Source organism: Tamandua tetradactyla, chromosome 26 (assembly GCF_023851605.1).
Source record: "Tamandua tetradactyla isolate mTamTet1 chromosome 26, mTamTet1.pri, whole genome shotgun sequence".
NCBI lineage: Eukaryota > Metazoa > Chordata > Mammalia > Pilosa > Myrmecophagidae > Tamandua > Tamandua tetradactyla.
In genome coordinates this window covers 43,650,977-43,673,393 of record NC_135352.1, presented here as the reverse complement: position 1 = coordinate 43,673,393, position 22,417 = coordinate 43,650,977, and the positions used below count along the sequence as shown (strand labels likewise).

Genomic DNA, 22,417 nt, shown 5'->3' with positions numbered 1-22,417 from the left:
GCAGGTGCTTACCAGCCACCTGTTGCTCATCAGGGACCTCAAATCAGTGCAAAAAGAAAAAAGGCAGCTAGCATTATTTCTCTGTGAGTGGAAATTTTCCCATCAGAACAGAAGGTTAGAGAGACAGGCATGCTGAGGTCCAGGCTGAGGATCATTTAAAGCAGTACAGTGAGAAGGAAGTCAGCAAACTGAGACGAGAAAACAAGAGGGCAGAGTGGAGGTGTTGACAATTTAAGTTTTCAGGGATTATAGGAAGAACTTCTGTCTACCAACCTTTCAACAATTAGAATGTGATGGATGGGCAGGGCTATGAAACAAATATCCATACACTTAAGTCTTTAAGTTGGGTTAGCCCTAAAAGGAAACCTTGAGATTGGGAATATAACTTCTAAGCCCTGATAAGAACCCTATCCCACATGAGATATTGTAGGGAAAAAAATATTAAGCTAAATATTTGTATACTTGGCCAAATTTATTGGTACAATCTTTGAGAGCAAAAAATAATAAAGAGGATAGATTTGTTTGAGAATAAAAAGGATGGATTTCTATTAGTTGAGCATAATTTACTTATTATAGCACCTGAGAGAGAAAAAAAGGTTAGTATGGTGGTTTGAAGCTGTATGTACCCCAGCAAAGGATGTTCTTAAAGCTAACCCATTCCTGCGGGTGTGGACCCATTGTAAACAGGATTGTTTGATTTGTAGGACTGTAACTTGAGATGTGACCCATCTTATTCAGAGTGGGTCTTAATCCTCATTCTAGTTTGCTAGCTGCCAGAATGCAATATACCAGAAATGGAATGGCTTTTAAAACGGGTATTTAATAAGTTGCTAGCTTACAGTTCTAAGGCTGAGAGAATGTCCCAATTAAACAAGTCTATAGAAATGTCCAATCTAAGGCATCCAGGGAAAGACACCTTGGTTCAAGAAGGCTGGTGAAGTTCAGGGCTTCTCTGGCAAACACAGTCACAGTTTCTCTCTCATCTGGAAAGGCACATGGTGAACACAGGGTTCCTCACTCATCTGGAAGGGCACATGGCAAGCATGGCGTCATCTGCTAGCTTCTTCTCCTGGCTTCCTGTTTCAGGAAGCACCCCGGGAGGCATTTTCCTTCCTCATCTCCAAAGGTTGGTGGCTGGTGGACTCTGCTTCATGGTTATGTCATTCTGCTCTGCTCTTTCTGCATCACTTTTCATTCTCCAAAATGTTTCCTCTTTTATAGGACTACAGAAACTTATCAAGACCTACCTAAATGGGTAGAGACATGTTGTCACCTAATCCATCTTAACAACCACTATTGATTGAATCACATCTCTAGGGAGATGATCTGATTACAGTTTCAAACATATAGTATTGAACAGGGATTATTCTGCCTTTATGAAATGGGATTGAGATTAAAACATGGCTTTTCTAGGGGACATACATCCTTCCCAACCAGCACAATCCTCTTACTGGAGTCCTTCATCAGACAATAAAAAAAGAGAGAAACTCATGGGAAAAAGTCTGAGAAAAGCTGAGAAAGAAAGTCATGGATGGAGCAGCCAGGAACTGGAAACAATGAAACCCAAGAGAAGGACCAGCAGATATTGCCATGTGCCTTGCTTTTTCTGATAGAAGAGTTCCAGATCACCAGCAGCCTGTCTTCAGAGTCCAGGTAGTGTCCTCATGATACCTTGATTTGGACAATTAGAACTGTAAACATGTAATTTAATAAATCTTCATTGTAAAAGCCAGCTCATTTCTGGTATACTGCATTTTGGCAGCTTTAGCAAACCAAAACAGTTAAGAATTACAAATTGGTGAAGCTGAAGATACACTGCTTTTTAAAGTACTTGATAATGGTACTACTGAGGGTATTCTGTTGAGTTTCCCATTGTAGGCAGAATTTAATGATTCAAATGATGTATACTGTAGGCCAGAAGTATGCAAAATATGCACCCTGTAACAATTTCGTCAGGTGCTTGCTAAGCAATAACAATAAATAACACACATATATTGTGCTGGTTTGAAAGTATTAGGTACCCCAGAAAAGCCATGTTTTATTCCTGATTCCATTGGGTGGAGGCAGTGGTTTCTTTTAATCCTGATCTAATAATGCAGGTTGGGATCTTTTGATTAGATTATCTCCATGGAGACGTGATGCGCTAATTGTGGGTGTCAACTTTTTTTTTATTAATTAAAAAAATTAACTAACACAACATTTAGAAATCATTCCATTCCACATATACAATCAGTAATTCTTAATACCATCACATACATGCATATTCATCGTTTCTTAGTACATTTGCATCGATTTAGAAAAAGAAATAGAAAGAGAACAGAAAAAGAAATAAAACGATAATAGAGAGAAAAATAAATAAATAAAAAAGAAAAAAAGAAGAAAAAAAAACTATACCTCACATGCAGCTTCATTCAGTGTTTTAACCTAATTACATTACACTTAGGTAGTATTGTGCTGTCCATTTCTGAGTTTTTGTATCCAGTCTTGTTGCACAGTTTGTATCCCTTCAGCTCCAATTACCCATTATCTTACCCTATTTCTATCTCCTGCTGGACTCTGTTACCAATGACATATTCCAAGTTTATTCTCAAATGTCGGTTCACATCAGTGGGACCATACAGTATTTGTCCTTTAGTTTTTGGCTAGTCTCACTCAGCATAATGTTCTCTAGGTCCATCCATGTTATTACATGCTTCATAAGTTTATCCTGTCTTAAAGCTGCATAATATTCCATCGTATGTATATACCAAAGTTTGTTTAGCCACTCGTCTGTTGATGGACATTTTGGCTGTTTCCATCTCTTTGCAATTGTAAATAATGTTGCTATAAACATTGGTGTGCAAATGTCCGTTTGTGTCTTTGCCCTAAAGTCCATCTCTTTGCAATTGTAAATAATGCTGCTATAAACATTGGTGTGCAAATGTCCGTTTGTGTCTTTGCCCTTAAGTCCTTTGAGTAGATACCTAGCAATGGTATTGCTGGGTCGTATGGCAATTCTATATTCAGCTTTTTTAGGAAACGCCAAACTGCCTTCCACAGTGGTTGCACCTTTTGACATTCCCACCAACAGTGGATAAGTGTGCCTCTTTCTCCACATCCTCTCCAGCACTTGTCATTTTCTGTTTTGTTGATAATGGCCATTCTGGTGGGTATGAGATGATATCTCATTGTGGTTTTGATTTGCATTTCTCTAATGGCCAGGGACATTGAGCATCTCTTCATGTGCCTTTTGGCCATTTGTATTTCCTCTTCTGAGAGGTGTCTGTTCAAGTCTTTTTCCCATTTTGTAATTGGATTGGCTGTCTTTTTGTTGTTGAGATGAACAATCTCTTTATAAATTCTGGATACTAGACCTTTATCTGATATGTTGTTTCCAAATATTGTCTCCCATTGTGTAGGCTGTCTCTCTACTTTCTTGATGAAGTTCTTTGATGCACAAAAGTGTTTAATTTTGAGGAGCTCCCATTTATTTATTTCTTTCTTCAGTGCTCTTGCTTTAGGTTTAAGGTCCATAAAACCGCCTCCAATTGTAAGATTCATAAGATATCTCCCTACATTTTCCTCTAACTGTTTTATGGTCTTAGACCTAACGTTTAGATCTTTGATCCATTTTGAGTTAACTTTTATATAGGGTGTGAGATAAGGGTCCTCTTTCATTCTTTTGCATGTGGATATCCAGTTCTCTAGGCACCATTTATTGAAGAGACTGTTCTGTCCCAGGTGAGTTGGCTTGACTGCCTTATCAAAGATCAAATGTCCATAGATGAGAGTGTCTATATCTGAACACTCTATTTGATTCCATTGGTCGATATATCTATCTTTATGTCAATACCATGCTGTTTGGACCACTGTGGCTTCATAATATGCCTTAAAGTCCGGCAGCATGAGACCTCCAGCTTCGTTTTTTTCCTCAAGATACTTTTAGCAATTTGGGGCACCCTGCCCATCCAGATAAATTTGCTTATTGGTTTTTCTATTTCTGAAAAAGAAGTTGTTGGGATTTTGATTGGTATTGCATTGAATCTGTAAATCAATTTAGGTAGGATTGACATCTTAACTATATTTAGTCTTCCAATCCATGAACACGGTATGCCCTTCCATCTATTTAGGTCTTCTGTGATTTCTTTTAACAGTTTCTTGTAGTTTTCTTTGTATAGGTCTTTTGTCTCTTTAGTTAAATTTATTCCTAAGTATTTTATTCTTTTAGTTGCAATTGTAAATGGAATCCATTTCTTGATTTCCCCCTCAGCTTGTTCATTGCTAGTGTATAGAAACACTACAGATTTTTGAATGTTGATCTTGTAACCTGCTACTTTGCAGTATTACTAGCTCTAGTAGTTTTGCTGTGGATTTTTCAGGGTTTTCGACGTATAGTATCATATCATCTGCAAACAGTGATAGTTTTACTTCTTCCTTTCCAATTCCAATGCCTTGTATTTCTTTTTCTTGTCTAATTGCTCTGGCTAGAACCTCCAACACGATGTTGAATAACAGTGGTGATAGTGGACATCCTTGTCTTGTTCCTGATCTAAGGGGGAAAGTTTTCAATTTTTCCCCATTGAGGATGATATTGGCTGTGGGTTTTCATATATTCCCTTTATCATTTTAAGGAAGTTCCCTTGTATTCCTATCCTTTGAAGTGTTTTCAACAGGAAAGGATGTTGAATCTTGTCAAATGCCTTCTCTGCATCAATTGAGATGATCATGTGATTTTTTCTGCTTTGATTTGTTGATATGGTGTATTACATTAATTGATTTTCTTATGTTGAACCATCCTTGCATAACTGGGACGAATCCTACTTGGTCATGATGTATAACTCTTTTAATGTGTTGCTGGATTCGATTTGCTAGAATTTTGTTGAGGATTTTTTGCATCTATATTCATTTGAGAGATTGGTCTGTAGTTTTCTTTTTTTGTAATATCTTTGCCTGGTTTTGGTATGAGGGTGATGTTGGCTTCATAGAACGAATTAGGTAGCTTTCCCTCCACTTCAATTTTTTTGAAGAGTTTGAGCAGGGTTGGTACTAATTCTTTCTGGAATGTTTAGTAGAATTCACATGTGAAGCCATCTGGTCCTGGACTGTTCTTTTTGGGAAGCTTTTGAATGACTGATTCAATTTCTTTACTTGTGATTCGTTTGTTGAGGTCATCTATTTCTTCTTGAGTGAAAGCTGGTTGTTCATGCCTTTCTAGGAAGTTGTCCATTTCATCTACATTGTTGTATTTATTAGCATAGAGTTGTTCATAGTATCCTGCTATTACCTCCTTTATTTCTGTGAGGTCAGTGCTTATGTCTCCTCTTCCATTTCTGATCCTATTTATTTGCGTCCTCTCTCTTCTTTTTGTCAATCTTGCTAAGGGCCCATCAATCTTGTTGATTTTCTCCTAGAACCAACTTCTGGTCTTATTGATTTTCTCTATTGTTTTCATGTTCTCAATTTCATTTATTTCTGCTCCAATCTTTGTTATTTCTTTCCTTTTACTTGCTTTGGGGTTAGTTTGCTGTTCTTTCTCCAGTTCTTCCAAGTGGACAGTTAATTCCCCAATTTTTGCCTTTTCTTTTTTTTTGATAAAGGCATTTAGGGCAATAAATTTTCCTCTTAGCACTGCCTTTGCTGCGTCCCATAGGTTTTGATATGTTGTGTTTTCATTTTCATTCACCTCGAGTTATTTACTAATTTCTCTTTAATTTCTTCCTTGACCCACTGGTTGTGTAAGAGTGTGTTGTTGAGCCTCCACGTATTTGTGAATTTTCTGGCAGTCTGCCTATTATTGATTTCCAACTTCATTCCTTTATGATCTGAGAAAGTGTTGTGTATGATTTCAATCTTTTTAAATTTGTTGAGACTTGCTTTGTGACCCAGCATATGGTCTATCTTTGAGAATGATCCATGAGCACTTGAGAAAAAGATGTATCCTGCTGTTGTGGAGTGTAATGTCCTATAAATGTCTATTAAGTCTAGCTCATTTATTGTAGTATTCAAATTCTCTGTTTCCTTATTGATCCTCTGTCTAGATGTTCTGTCCATTGATGAGAGTGGGGAATTGAAGTCTCCAAGTATTATGGTAGATGCGTCTATTTCCCTTTTCAGTATTTGTAGTGTATTCCTCACATATTTTGGGGCATTCTGATTCAATGCGTAAATATTTATGATTGTTATGTCTTCTTGTTTAATTGTTCCTTTTATTAGTAGATAGTATCCTTCTTTGTCTCTTTAACTGTTTTACATTTGAAGTCTAATTTGTTGGATATTAGTATAGCCACTCCTGCTCTTTTCTGGTTGTTATTTGCATTAAATATCTTTTCCCAACCTTTCACTTTCAACCCATGTTTATCTTTGGGTCTTAGATGTGTTTCCTGTAGACAGCGTATAGAAGGATCCTGTTTTTTAATCCATTCTGCCAGTCTATGTCTTTTGATTGGGGAATTCAGTCCATTAACATTTAGTGTTATTACTGTTTGGGTAACACTTTCCTCTACCATTTTGCCTTTTGTATTATATATATCATATCTAATTTTCCTTCTTTCTACACTCTTCTCCACACCTCTCTCTTCTGTTTTTTCATATCTGACTCTAGTGCTCCCTTTAGTATTTCTTGCAGAGCCGTCTCTTGGTCACCAATTCTCTCAGTGACTTTTTGTCTGAAAACGTTTTAATTTCTCCCTCATTTTTGAAGGACAATTTTGCTGGATATAGGAGTCTTGGTTGGCAGTTTTTCTCTTTTAGTAATTTAAATATATCATCCCACTGTCTTCTTGCCTCCATGGTTTCTGCTGAGAAATCTGCACATAGTCTTATTGGGTTTCCCTTGTATGTGATAGATTGTTTTTCTCTTGCTGCTTTCAAGATCCTCTCTTTCTCTTTGACCTCAGACATTCTAACTAGTAAGTGTCTTGGAGAACGCCTATTTGGATCTATTCTCTTTGGGGTGCGCTGCACTTCTTGGATCTGTAATTTTAGGTCTTCCATAAGAGCTGGGAAATTTTCAGTGATAATTTCTTTCATTAGTTTTTCTCCTCCTTTTCCCTTCTCTTCTCCTTCTGGGACACACAACACGTATATTTGTGTGCTTCGTATTATCATTCAATTCCCTGAGCCCCTGCTCAAATTTTCCCATTCTTTTCCCTATAGTTTCTGTTTCTTTTTGGATTTCAGATGTTCCATCCTCCAGTTCACTAACTCTAACCTCTGTCTCTTGAAATCTACCATTGTAGGTTTCCATTGTTTTTTTCTTCTCTTCTCCTGTATCTTTCATTCCCATAAGTTCTGTGATTTGTTTTTTCAGACTTTCCATTTCTTCTTTTTGTTCATTCCTTGCCTTCTTCATGTCCTCCCTCAATTTATTGATTTGGTTTTTGAAGAGGTTTTCCATTTCTGTTCGTATATTCAGAATTAGCTGTCTCAGCTCCTGTATCTCATTTGAACTTGGTTTGTTCCTTTGACTGGGCCATATCTTCAATTTTCCTGGTGTGATTTGTTATTTTTTGCTGGCATCTGGACATTTAATCAGATTTCCCCGAGTGTGAGACCCAGCAGGTTGAAAAATTTTCCTGTGAAGTCTCTGGACTCTGTTTTTTTCATCCTGCCCAGTAGGTGGCGCTTGTCTGTCTGTGGGTCCCACCAGCAAAAGATGTTGTGGCTCCTTTATTAATGCCACTATTGGTGTTTGGTTGGACCCAGTCCCTGCCACTGTCGGAAACTCCCTCCTCTCCCTCCGGGCAGCCACCTATGGGGGAGGGGCGCGGGTTGCCGGCCGTCGCGGCCTGGGGAGCTTGCCGATCTGAGACCCGCCGCCGGACCGGGAAGCCGTCCGCAGGGGAGGGGCGCCGGTTGCCGGCCGCCGCGGCTTGGGGAGGCCGCTGATCTGAGACTCGTAGCCGGTCCGGGAAGCCGCCCGCGAAAGAGGGGCACCGGCTGCTGCGGCTTGGGAAACTTGCCTCTCTGAGACTCTCAGCCAGCCGGGGAAGGAGGGAGGGAGGAGCTCTGGCCGCCAGCCGCCGCGGCCCAGGGAAGTGCGCACCGCTCGGCGATCTCACCGCATCAGAGTCTCGCAGTCGGTCTAGTCAGCCCAGACTGGGGTACACTGTGTGTCCGTTCCCTGCTGTGGCCCCGGAAGCTGTTCTGCACTGTTTCTGGTCACCTAGTAGTTGCTCTGGAGGAGGAACTAAGACGTGTGTACCTTACTAAGCCGCCATCTTGGCTCCCTCTCCGTGGGTGTCAACTTTTGATCAGATGGAGATGCCTTTCTGGCTGGTGAGGGGCCAGATGGGTCTAAGTGCCTCCCACCATGGAGCTTGGTGCACATGGAACTCTGGCTGAGGTTAAAGAAGTCTGTTCTACAGATGCCAAGGTGATTCCAAGGACTGGTGTTTAGAGGCAGATGAGAAGCACGATTCTGGACTACACTAAGTCATATTCTCTGATCTAGCTTCATCAGAAATAAACTGATATTATGATCTCCATCTTCCTGACTCATGTTATCTGTTCTAGTTTGCTAACTGCTGGAATGCAATATACGGGAAACAGAATGGCTTTTAAAAAGGGGAATTTAGTGAGTTGCAAGTAAGTTCTAAGGCCGAGAAAATGTCCCAATTACAACAAGTCTATAGAAATGTCCAATCAAAGGCATCCAGGAAAGGAACCTTGGTTCAAGAAGGCTGATGAAGTTTAGGGTTTCTCTCTTAAGTGAGAAGGCACAAGGTGAACACAGTCAGTTTCTCTCTTAGCTAGAAGGGCACATGGTGAGCAAGGCATCATATACTAGCTTTTTCTTCTGGCTTTCTGTTTCATGAAGCTCCCCGGGAAGGATTTTCTTTTTCATCTCTTAAAATGGCTGGCTTGTGGGCTCCCTGCTTCTCGTGGCTAAGTCATTTTGTTCTGCTCTCTCTGAATCTCTCATTCTCCAAAATGTTTCCTCTTTTATAGGACTCCAGTAAACCAATCAAGATCCACCCAAATGGGTGGAGACATGCCTCCCCTAATCCAGTTTAACAACCACTCTTGATTGGGTTACATCTCCAGGGAGACAATCTAATTACATACAGTATTGAATAGGGATTATTCTGCCTTTATGAAATGGGATTTAGAGTAAAACATGGCTTTTCTAGGGGACATACATCCTTTCAAACCAGCACATCATCTCAGCTGGTTCCAATTTATTTATTTTTTTTGTATGCTGTATGGTGGGTTCACTTTTCATTCTTTTTTCCATGTGAGTATCCTGTTATTGTAGCATCATTTGTTGAATTTTTGTTTGTTTTTCCTTTCATTTGTTTGCTTGCTTGTTTGTTTTTGGGGAATCGAATCTGGGGCTCCCACTTGGCAGGTGAGAATTCTAGCAAGAACTACCCTTGCACCCCAACTTCCAAATGTGAAGTGGGCTAGGACGTAATTACCTATCTCAACCTCCGTCAGGCTTCATAAGATTATAAACTGATCAAATCTTGAAACTGTTGCAATTTTAAGAAAACTGATTAGAATAAAACATATTGATAATTTTTCCTTATAAAACCATAAGAAATACATTTTTTTTTGCAAGGGCAGGCACAGGGACCAGGGTCTCTAGTATGGCAGGCGAGAACTCTGCCACTGAGCCACTGTGGCCTGCCCTGGAAACACAAAATTTTGAATCGACCCTTTAAAGCCTGTTAGCCTCCAGCTTAGGAAAGTGTACATCCCAGCCAGGAGGGACCTCTGAAGAGCAACACTTGGACTAATGGCTACATGCCCTGACAAGGAAAAGGAGAAATGGAGCTCATGTAAACACTCTCTTCATCAGATCCTTCTCAGTTTTTCCAGATTATTTATTATCATTTATTATGCAATGTTTTATTTTATTGTTCAATTTCCCAACCAGAATATAAACTGCATGATCACAGGACTTTTGCCTTTCATGTCCACTACTGTGACCCCGTCATCTGAAAGGCACTTGGCAGGTAACAGACACTTAGGCATTTGTTGATTAAATGAATCTGCTTACAACAGCCTAAAGGTGTGACTTGAGGTGAGAAATGAAGATAGGATATAGTAGTGATCAAACACATATCCAATCCTCACTCTTTTGAAACTTTCAAAGCAGGAAAACTTATTGCTACAAGATCAGAGAACAGTGAAACAAGAGAAAGGACAGAGGCAATATCTGATTTTCATGAGCCAAAGTTCTCTTCTGGAAGAAGACGGAGAGAGAGGGAAATGGAGATAGCGACAGAGAGGGTAGAGAAAAAGATTAAATGTCTTATCAGTGGGGTTCAATGAATGAGTAAATAAAAGATGGCATTTTAGCCCCCAAACTTTTCAATGAATTCTGACTTAAAGGCTAAAAACTTTGCCAACCTGTTCACCCCAATTAACACATGAGGTATGTAGTTAGTTAGTTTAGTTTGCTTCCATTTCAAAAAATTTACATGAAATTCAGATACTGTAAAATTAAACATTTCAAGTGAACAGTTCAGTGTATTTTAGTGCATTTACAATGTTGTATAATTACTACTGCTATCTAGTTTCCAAACAGTTTCATGACCCCAAATAGAAACCCTGCCCCCATTCGGCATTTGCTCCTCTTTCTTTCTCTTCCAAGCCCCTGGCAACCCCAATCTGCTCTCCGTCTCTGTGGATTTACTTACTTTGAATACTTCATATCATGGGATCATACAAAAGATGGCTTTTATGTTTGGTTTCTTTTACTTAATGTTTTCAAGTTTCATTCATATTGTGTGGTCTAGTTTGCTAGCTGCTGGAATGCAATATACCAGAAACAGAATGGCTTTGTAAAAGGGGGAATTTAATAAGTTGCTAGTTTACAGTTCTAAGGCCAAGAAAATGTCCAATTAAAACAAGTCTATTGAAATGTCCAATCTAAGGCATCCAGGTAAAGACACCTTGGTTCAAGAAGGCTGATGATATTCAGGGTTTCTCTCTCATCTGGAAAGGCACATGGTGAACACAGCCACAGTTTTTCTCTCGGCTGGAAGGGCACATGGCGAGCAAGGCGTCATCTGCTACTTTCTCTCCTGGCTTCCTGTTTCATGAAGATCTCCAGGAGGCGTTTTCCTTCTTCATCTCCAAAGGTCTCTGGCTGGTGGGCTCTCTACTTCTCATGGCTATGTCATTCTTCTCTGCTCCCTCTGAATCTCTTTCATTCTCCAAAATGTTTTCTCTTTTATAGGGCTCCAGAAATGTCTCAAGATCCACCCAAATGGGTGGAGACATGCCTCCAGCTAATCCAGTTTAACAACCACTGCTGATTAAATCCTATCTCCAGGGAGATGATCTAATTACAGTTTCAAACATTCAATACTGAATAGGGATTAGCAAAAATGGCTGCCTTTACAAAATGGGATTAGGGCTAAAACACGGCTTTTCTAGGGTTCGTACATCATTTCAAACCAGCACATTGTAGTATATATTCTTTTTTTTATAGCTGAATAATATTCCACTGTATGTATATACCACAATGTGCTTATCCATCATCTACGATGGATATTTGGGCTGTTTACACCTTTCAGGTATTATGAATAGTGCTGCTATAAACATATATTTACATGTATTTGTTTGAGTTTAAGCTTTCACTTCTTTTGGGTATATGCCTAAGAGGGAAACTGTTAGGTCATATGATAATTCCATGTTTAACTTTTTGAGGAACCACCAAACTGTTTTTCATAGCAGTTTACTTCATCAAAAAATAAAACAAAGCAAACACACACACACACACAATTCTCTACTCATTCCAACTATAATCATTAATCATTTATTTTTAAACACTCCACCTGAATTTTATTCTATTTGCCTCTGTAATAAATTCCCAGATTAAGCTCCCATATGAACCAGCAATGAAAAGAACCATGTCACTACAGACTACTGCTGTTTTGTGAAGAAGCATGTGATAAAGAGTAGGAGTGTGCAATTTCTAATGTACTTTGATCAGTCTTTGTCTCCATGTGCATACCCTGGATATGCATGAAGCTGCATCAGCACAATAATGACTTCATTTTACTGATGCCCCTCAAAATCTACACTAAGTCACTATGTGACTTTGGACAAGTTGCTTACCCTCTCTGCCTCTTAGTGTTCTCATCTGTGGAATGCAGATAATATCACTATTTGTCTCACAGGATAGTTGTGAGAATTAAATGAATCACATATGTAAAGCAGTTAGAACATTGCCTGGCATACATTAAGCACCTGTTAAAGGTTAGCTAGTTGTTGTTACACTAATAACTAGTATAACTATATTATTATTAGATTCCTTTGTAAAAAAGTTGGCAGGAGTTGTTTCCTAAGACACAAACAACAACTGTGAATGGTACAAGGCTATTTTCTGATCACAAATCTATCCATTTTAATAAGGCATGTTTCCCTGCTCATAACAACAGAAAGATAAGTATACTGCAATATTATTCTGACAATATAGTCTTATTTTCATAAACTAGGCATGGACATGATTGACATTTGATCTGTTCATTAAATTACTATCAGAAAGTAAAGTAAAAACCACCTTGGCAGTCTCTTTAAAATTTAATTGGTTCATATGCAATAGAACTACATAGAAAACTAATATTTATGAATACATCTGACAAACCATTCATAATGGCAGGTTCATCAGAAAGTCCTAGCATTCAGTTAGACATTTCTTGGGAGCACTATTCATATCTTTAATAGTTATGAAGGGTGACATATATAATAACATGCTTTAAAGACTTTCCAGGGCACACTTAGGTTAATTGTGCCCTGCAGCAGTGTTTCTCAAGTAAGGTCTGTGGACACCCCTCCCCACGCAGTAAAATGAGTTAGAGTTTATGTCAAAAATATATATTCTGAACATGATTCTAAGTAACCCTTAGATGTGGGAGAGTAGGAATCTGCATTTCAGATAACATACACATTAACGTTTTACAATTACTGTTCTATGGCTCAAAACAAATTGACCATGAAAAAAAATTCCAACATTGCCTAGAAATTACTCTATAATCTACCTTCAACAATGGTGGGCAACTATCCAGACTAGAGTATCAGGTAAATTTGTAGTCAGTTTTCCTTATAGGCTATCAACCTTACCATCTCCTCACTTGATTTCTAAGTTATAAAGAGCTATAATCACCCAAGAACACAGACTTCTGCATGTCAGACTTTGGCAGTGCCATATACTGAGCAACCACTGTTAAAAGCAACACTGCAAATGTGACTGTTGGAAGGACAAGTAGCTTATTCATTTGATAATCTAGAATTTGAGCACACTAGTTTGACTTCTTACTACTACTATTTAATTTTCATTTATTCAACAGATATTTATTGAGCATCCACTATATTCCCAGGGCTATATGTAAAAGTATAAATAGTGCTAAATAATAAAATTTTTCACCTAAAGGGGATCACATTCTAGCTGAGATTAACAATAAACAAACAAATGAATAACTGAGATAATTGCTGGAGACAGAAGTGGTGGCAAGGCCCCATTGAGAAAGATACATTTCAGGTGAGAATTGAAAAACAAGACCAAAGCTTAAAAACAGCTTTTGAAGGTATATATTTGATCCACAAATAGTGCTCTGTCTAAACAAAGTTCAATACTCCTTAAAGGAAGACAATAAAATCTAGGTACTCAAAACATAATATTCACAAGGTCCAGTATCAAAAAAAAAAAAAAAAGACTTTCCAATAAAGAGGAAAATGTAACCCATAACCAATGGAAAAACCAGTCAACAGAAACAGAAGCAGAAATGACAGAGATGTTGAAATAGCAGACATGGAATTAAAATAGCTATTTTATCTATAATCGAGTACTTGAAAAAAAACATCATAATGAAGACAGAAATAGAAGACAGGAAAATAGAATTTCTAGAGATGAAAATCACAGTATCTGAAATTAGAGTTTCTCTAGATTGGATCAAAAGAATGGGAACGAACTCTAAGCAAGATAAATACATGAACATATTCCCCAAAACTCTACCAAAGCAGATCACAAATAGCGAAAAACTAGCAATAAAGAGAAAATTTTAAAAACAGAGGAAACAGGCATATTATGTAAAAAGAAATGAATGTAAAAATGGCCACAAACTTCTTGTGAGAAACGATGCAATGCAAAAGACAATAAAATTCCATATCTTGTGAAAATAGCCTGTGCTGGTCTGAATCTGTGGTGGACCCCAGAAAAGCCATGCCCTTTGATCCTCATTCAATATTGCTGGTTTGGAGCATTTTGATCATTTCCATAAAGATGTGACCCACCCAATTGTGGGTGGTAACTTTTGATTAGATGATTTCCATGGAGGTGTGTCTCCACCCACTGAAGGTGGAGTTGCTTGCTGGAATCCTTTAAAAGAGGAAACATTTTGCAGAGAGTCCCTTTTGGTAGAGCCACATCAAGCTAGCAGACGCCACCATGTTCACCTCGTGCCCTTCCAGCTGAGAGAGAAATGCTGAACGTTGTCGGCCTTCTTGAACCAAGTATCTTTCCCTGGATGCCTTAAATTGGACATTTCTATAGACTTGTTTTAATTGGGACATTTTCTCAGCCCTAGAACTGTAAACTAGCAACTTATTAAATTTCCCTTGTTAAAAGCCATTCCGTTTCTGGTATATTGCATTCTGGCAGCTAGTAAACTAGAACATAGCCATTCAAAATGAAGATGAAATACAAATGCATTATTCCAGACAAAGATGAAAAACATTCATCACCAGCAGAGCTGCACTAAAAGAAGTGTGAAAGAAAGTTCTTAAAGTAGAGAGAAAATAATATCAGATGGAAAACTGAATTCTACCAAATAATGAAGAATGCCAGTAACTATAAATATATAGACAAAATATTTTATTTCTCAATTTTTAATTTCTGTAAAAAAATGACTATTTAAAGTAGAAATCATAAAATATATCATGGATCTTATAACATATGCAGAAGTAAAATATATATGTGTTGGTCTGAAATGATATATGTACCCTAGAAAAGCCATTTTTTAATCCTAATTCCATTTTGTAAAGGCAGCCATTTCTTCTAATCCCTATTCAGCATTGTATGTCTGAAACTGTAATTAGATCATCTCCCTATAATCAAGAGTGGTTGTTAAACTGGATTAGGTGATGACATGTCTCCACCCATTCGGGTAAGTCTTGATTAGTTTCTGAAGTCCTATAAAAGAGGAAACATTTTGGAGAATGAGAGATTCAGAAAGAGCAGAGCAGAATGACATAGCTATGAGAAGCTGAGTCCACCAGCCAGTGGCCTTTGGAGATGAAGATGGAAAATATCTCCCAGGAAGCTTCGTGAAATCGGAAGCCAGGAGAAGAAGCTAGCAGATGACACTGTGTTTGCCATGTGCCCTTTCAGATGACAGAGGAACCCTGACCATGTTCACTATGGGCCTTTCCAGATGAGAGAGAAACTCTGACTGTGTTCGCCATGTGCCTTCTCACTTGAGAGAGAGACCCTGAACTTCACCGGCCTTCTTGAACCAAGGTATCTTTCCCTGGGTGCCTTAAATTGGACATTTCTATAGACTTGATTTAATTGGGGCATTTTCTCGGTTTTAGAACTTTAAACTAGCAACTTATTAAATTCCCTTTTTAAAAGCTATTCCATTTCTGGTATACTGCATTCCAGTAGCTAGCAAACTAGAACAATATAACAATACCATAAAAGACAGGCAGAAGTATGGAAAAAGTACACTGCTGTAACATTCTTATGTTATATGAGAAGTGGGCATATATATGTGAAGTGATATAATATTATTTCATTTAAAGGAAGACTGATATGGTTAAGATATGTCTTGAAAATCAAGAATGACCACTAAATACTTAAAATAAAGGTAGCTTATAATAAAAAAATGAATGCTAAAAATTCAAAAGAAAGAATAAAAGTAAAGATGGAACAAAAAGGGATAAAATAAAAAACAAAGAGAAAAATGGTAAGTTTAAACCCAATTATACTGATAATTATGTTAACTATAAATGATCTAATCCCTTCAATTAAAAGCAGATTGTCACACTATTTTAAAAAGGAAGCACCAACCATTCTAATTAGAAGAAATCTACTTTAAATATGAAGCCACAGTTTGGATAAAAATAAAAGGGTGTAAAAAAATGGGTAACATATAAATACTAAGTCTAAAGAAAGCTGTATGGCTATACAAAATCTGACAAAGTAGATTTCAGAATAAGGTTATATGGCCAGGGGTAAAGAGGTCATTTCACAATGGTAAAGGGGTCAATCAACGAAGTAGACATAAGAATCTTAATTTGTGTATAGCCAATAAAAGGTCTTCAAAATAAGCCACAAAGAAGTGCATTTAGGAATTTATTCTCTAACCTTCTAAAAAAAAAGGTCTTCAAAATATATGAAACAAAAAACTGACTGAAAAAAAAAAAAACCCAGAAAAATCCAAAATTATGGTTGGAAATTTCAATGTTCCTTTCTCAGTAATTGATAAGGAAACAGAAAGAAAACCAATAAGAATAAAGAAGACTTGGACAACACTAGTAAACAAAGAGGGACACTTCCATATTGATAAAGGGATCAATTCATTGAGAAAATAAAATTTTAAATGTGTTTATTCATTCACCCCACAACAGAGCTACAAAATACATGGAAAAAGTCTGGACAGAATTGAAAGGAGAGACAGTTAATTTCACAAGTATAGTTAGAATTTTCAATCTTCCTCTTTCAGCAATTGATAGGACAAGTAGACAAAAATATCAGTAAAGATATAGAAGACTTGAGCAACAACACTGTCAACCAATTTGACTTGACATTTATATAGTACCTCACCCCCAAATACAAGAAAACACATTCTTTTAAAGAGATCTGCTTGAGAAGGAGCCACCAGCAAAGAGACTGAGGAGTGACCGAGTTCAGAGGAAAACTAGGAGACTATGGGATAATGGAAGCCAAGAGACACAGTGACTTAAAATAAAGGTGCACAGCAACTCTGTTGAGCAAAGATGAAAGGTCAAGCAAGGTGAGGGGGAGAACAGATACAGACAATGTGGTTACGTACTGCTACCGATGACCTTGACATGAGCAGTGTCAGTGGAGGAAAGTCACATTGGAATATACTGGGGAGTGAATGGAAGTGAAGACAGCAAAGACGACATATTTGGGTTGTTTGGTTGTAAAAGGGAGCAGAAAAATAGAGTGGCAGCTTGAGAAGGATGTGCTGAAGGGACGTTTGTTCTTTATGACAGGATTTATTAGAACATGTATATGTTGAGGAAATGATTTGCTATAGAGAAAGAAGTTGTTGAAACAAGGCTAGAGTGACAAAATTAAAGGAGTGAATTTCTTTACACAGTGAAAGAGACTGTGACCCAAAGCACAAGAGATACTTTAATAGAAAAAACACACAACGAAAAATCTTAAAAAAGAACTTTCAATAAAAAATATGTGATGAGATTAAATTATTTTGCTTTACTAAACAGATTAAATAAATATAATTTTACCATTTTTCGCAATTCAGGGATATCATTACAAAAACCGATTATTTACTATTTCGGCCCAATAATGAGACTTATTTACAGTATAGGCAGGGATGGCTTTCTGTTCTTGCCTTAGATAGCTACCAATTGCTTTGATTTTCTAGTGTTTTATCTTGTCCCTTCCCTTAAATAAAAAGTAGACCCCATTAAAAAAAGACTTCTGAACAAGGAGCCAATGAAATCATCTTTGCCCTAGCTGTAATCTCAATGACAACTTTTCAGTATCTCAGAATGGAAGATGGAGGTTTTTTTTATTTTATTTTGATGTGTGTGTCTGTATGTATATGTTTGTATTTTTTTTTTTTTTTTATACATGGTCAGGCACTGGGAATCGAACCCAGGTCCTCTGGCATTCCAGGCAAGCGTTCTTGCCTGCTGAGCCACCATGGCCCACCCTATGTTTGTATTTTTTTATCTGTTCGTATTTTTAAGGACTTAAAACTCAACATTATGGTGTTTCAAAGAGAAATAATCAATCAGAAATGTCACATAGATAACATTTTTCATTTGAGAAGCATACTTGCCTTTGGGTTGTTTGCATCAAACAGGCCAGTTGAAAGTCCAATGAGCAAAGAATTCTTGCTTTTATTTTTTGGTGGTGAATCAGAACGTGATCGAAGTAGAAAGGATTCTTCAAGTGAACACTGTATGGATTGAACTTGAGAGACTACTTTCAAGTCTTCAGATTGTGGCACTTTATGAAAAAATGGCTCTGATTGCAAAGGTTCATCTACATCATATTTAGAATGCTGAGAATCATTTACTACAGGTTCTGTGGCAGAAAAAAGAAATTACGTGATGTCACTACGATATCTAAATAAAGCTCAAAGTGATAAGGCACAGAATTGAACATGGATTCTATCAAAAAAGAGAGACAACAAAATCAAACTGTGTGTGATTATATTAGCTTATAAAAAATTTTAAATAAGATAATGTGTTATTAGCAGGAAGTAGATTGAAATTGTTATATATATCGATTATTCTGATAGTTCTAAAATGTAGACACAAACCCAAGGATATGTGAGAAAACACATTTAGATACTTATATAAGTTCCAGTTTATCTTTGTTCCTATAGGTCAGGGAAAAATTCGATTTCTTACATTTTAACGAATACTAATAAAAACACAGCATCTGATATTTTTAGTATACTGGCAGAGTTTTGGTAAACAGTTCTTTTCACTTTGAACATTCTTTAAAATGAACTGACCAAAAAAAACGTTCCTGCCAGTGTTGCTACTCAATTCCGGCTTATTAACACACGTCCAGTGCTCTACGCATATTACATTTTTAAATGACTGAGATGACTGATAAGATGTGCTTATTATTTACATGTTGCCCAAATAAAACAGGCTGGTGCTAAGGACTTTGAGAAAGGGGTTAAGAGTTTTGTAATGATGCCTACCAGTATGAGTCAGATTAAACTGGGGCACACTCAGGGGGGCTCCATCTTCAGAAGCTCCATCCTGCTCAATGGGGATCTTGTCTTCCAAGCTGCTGCAGAAGGCACACCAGTCAAAATGCAAAGTTTACTGGAAATAAAAGCACTCTAAAATGTAGAAAATGGAACCCAGCTCCACTAGCATCCTGCGGATTTCTGTTTCAAATGTTCCTCACTTGTATATACCTGGAGACATACTTGCTTCCCAAAGCAAGTTGTACTTTTTACCGTCCTCAAACCTTTGCTGATAATTAATCATTCACAATAATCTGCCTTCCCATACTTTGTTTCTCAAAGAACAGTCACCAGATGGCAGGAACACATCGGAACTTGTTAGAAATGCAAATTCTCAGGTTCCAGCCTGAACCAATGAACTGTGAGGCTCAGCAGTCTGTTATTAAAACCCAAAATGATTCTGACGCATGCTAATGTTTGAGAACCACTATTTTATAAGAATCAAAATGTCCCTTAATAGCGAAAAACACAAGACGCTTGTTATACTGTATTAATGTTACAGAATACCATGGCACAGTTAAAAAGGAGAGATCTATATGAATTGATGTGGAATGGTAGCAGTGAATGAAGCTGATACAGTGAAGGCAACAAAAAATGGGCATAACGATTTGTACTAAATGGTGTGAGATTTCAAAATAATGCTGTGCAGTACAGGAAAAGGAATAAGATGATATGCCAACAAATGCTTAATCTATCACAACATGGATATTAAGACTGAGGACAAAACATAAAGAACTCATACTTCTTAATTTAATACAATCTGAAATTACTATATTCATGTATTTTTTTATTAATTAACAGAAAAAAAGAAATTAACCCAACATTTAGAAATCATACCATTCTACATATGCAATCAGTAATTCTTAACATCATCACATAGATGTATATTCATGCATTTTATTTTATTTTTTCATTTTAAGTAATGGAAGTATATATTCCAAAAGGTACAAATAATGTACACTGAGGGGCGGCTTTATGGATGGTGTTCCTTTACCTTTTCAAGCCATTTCAAAGCTCAACATTTTTTACTTTTAGTTATTTTTAAGGTTTTATTAAAAATACACAAGTAAAAGTACACAAGTAACATGTTCCTCCAAATATAACGTTCCTTGATTCTTCAAAAGGCTAACTATAGAATTGCCATATGACTCTGCAGTTCCACTATGAGCTACATATACCCCCCGAAAATGAAAAAAGCGTTCAAATAAAATGTGCACACAGATGTTCATAACAGCACTATTCACAATTATTAAAAGGTGGAAACAATGCAAGTGTCTATTAGTGGATAAACAAAAATGTGATGTACCCTGAAAACATTACGCTAAATGAAAGAAGCCAGACAAGGTTACCTATTAAATTATTCCATTTATACGAAATATCCAGAACAGTCAAATTCATACAAGCAAAAACCAAATTAGTGGTTAAATAATCATGGGCTAGGGTGATGGGGGAATCAGGTGTGACTAATTAATGGATATAGGAGTTTCGCTTTGGCATGATAAAAATGTTCTGGAGCTAGATAGCGGTGATCACACAACACTGTGAATGTATAATATGCCACAAAATCGTACACTTTAGCATGGTTTAACTGTTGAATTTTGTGTTCTGTGAATTTTATCTCAATAAAAAAAAAGGAACGTTCCTTTTAGGGTTCCCTAACCACTTAAATCCCAGTTCCCCTTACTATTACCAGGTTGGTGTATATATTATATTATCAGACTTTTCCTTTAAATTTACATACATATGTATTTACTTTAATAAATAACATTTTTATGCAGAATTATCATATTACTCTATTAAAATGGTGGAAATGCTTTTCTCAATGTTATTTAATTCCATTAATCACTAATTATTTTAGAGATATTTCCATATTAATATACAGAGTTCCATTTTGTTCTTTTAAGTGCTGCATACTATTCCACAACAGTTTATAGACACAATTATACTCTTAGATACTCTCTTTTTATTTAAACTACTCCAAATTATTTGCTATGCCTCTCCTGCAATGAACATTCATTTTTGCATACGGTTCTTTGTGCCCATGTGTGAGGGATCTCAAGGGGGAATATCAAGATGTAAAATAGGTATGGCAGGATATACATATTTTAAACTTTAACAAACTTGCAAATGGATCTCCAAATTGGTGCTACCAATTTATACACATCCTTGCACTGTATCAAAATACCTAATTTTCCATTCTCTCACCAACATTTGATATGATCACTTCCTCTCTTCCCAGGCTTCATGTTATCTCATGGGGAAATTTTCTTTGGAAAACATTTTGGACTCCTGATCTACCTTTGACTTACTCCTCCCCAGTGAGGCTGAGCATCTGACTAGCAGTGGCATTTGTAGGTCCACAATTCTCCATTGAGTAAAGTCAATCTACCAAAGCACTTAGGGATTTTACCTCATTTTTCCTAATTTTATTGAGTACCTCCAATCTCTAAAGTATTACACTGTTTTACTTGGTAACCATTTGGGTTTTCTTCTTTGTGAATACCTTATTCATATCTCTCTCCATTTTTTTCTCAAGGCTATAGAGTTATAAAGGCACAAGACTGTGTGTAATACTGTTTCTGAGTGTAGGGTACGGGGTAAAAGAATTGAATATAAATATTTATGTCCTGATGAAGCAATAACTTAATTAACAAAGGGGAGAGAAAGGAGAAAAGTAGGGTAGACAAAGTAAATTCACTAATTTCCTTACTTGTATAAAGTTGTCAATCAAAGAATATAACTGAGGTTGACAAAGTAAGTAACAGCAGGAACAGCATATTAAACACACAAAGGTAAACATTAAAAAAGATGAAGTTTAAGCCAATCAGGTCAGGATTAAGGTAATTCAGAACATAGGGGTAAGGAAGACATTGTCTATATTTAGAACCTCACCTATTCTTTGAGACCAAAGCAGAAAGGCTTATTTTGTCTGGAACTTAAATTTTCTGGTGCACATAATCTAACCCAACCTGTCTGTAGAGCTCATTTAAACAACTGGAACTCAGAGAGCCCAGTATAGGAAGGAGGGTCCTTGATCCTGTATAGATTATTGTAATGCCTGGATATATCCTAGAATGTATTAAGCAGATAATAAAAAAGTATTGACAAAGTTCCTTGATGGATGGGAGAAAAAATATGGAACTATTAAACTTTACCACCAGGGAAACCCCAGATACTGTGTCAAACATTAGGGACACCCAAATTAATAGGCTGAGCCCTTGATCTTGAGGCTTGCTGTTGTGAAGCCTATGTATGTAGCAGAGACTCTTAGTCTTCCTATCGGCATGCCCAAGAGCTATTTCTGGAGGATCTCTTCTGTTGCTCAGATGTGGCCTAAGTCTCTCTAAGCGCAACTGAAATCACTGCCCTCCCCCCTATGTGGGACATGACATCCAGGGGTGACAGTCTCCCTGGTAGCGTGAGAGATGACTCCCAGGGATGAATCCGGCCCTGGCACCATGGGATAAACAACTCCATCCTGACCAAAAAAGGGGAAA

At 37.2% G+C, this 22,417-nt stretch overlaps 1 protein-coding gene across 15 annotated transcripts in view; it reads right to left on the bottom strand.

The window, feature by feature from the left end:
• The window catches only part of NEK1 (NIMA related kinase 1), a 295,240-nt gene that overhangs the window by 14,594 nt on the left and 258,229 nt on the right, over positions 1-22,417 (bottom strand). For 10 of the 15 annotated variants that reach the window (XM_077144462.1, XM_077144468.1, XM_077144466.1 and 7 more), the window contains 2 exons: positions 18,870-18,961; positions 17,991-18,238 (listed from right to left, as the gene is read on the bottom strand). In XM_077144462.1, the coding sequence (XP_077000577.1) occupies positions 17,991-18,238; positions 18,870-18,961 (340 nt within the window). The remainder of the gene's footprint in view (positions 1-17,990; positions 18,239-18,869; positions 18,962-22,417) is intronic. The other 5 variants (XM_077144465.1, XM_077144469.1, XM_077144471.1 and 2 more) reach the window with 1 other exon arrangement.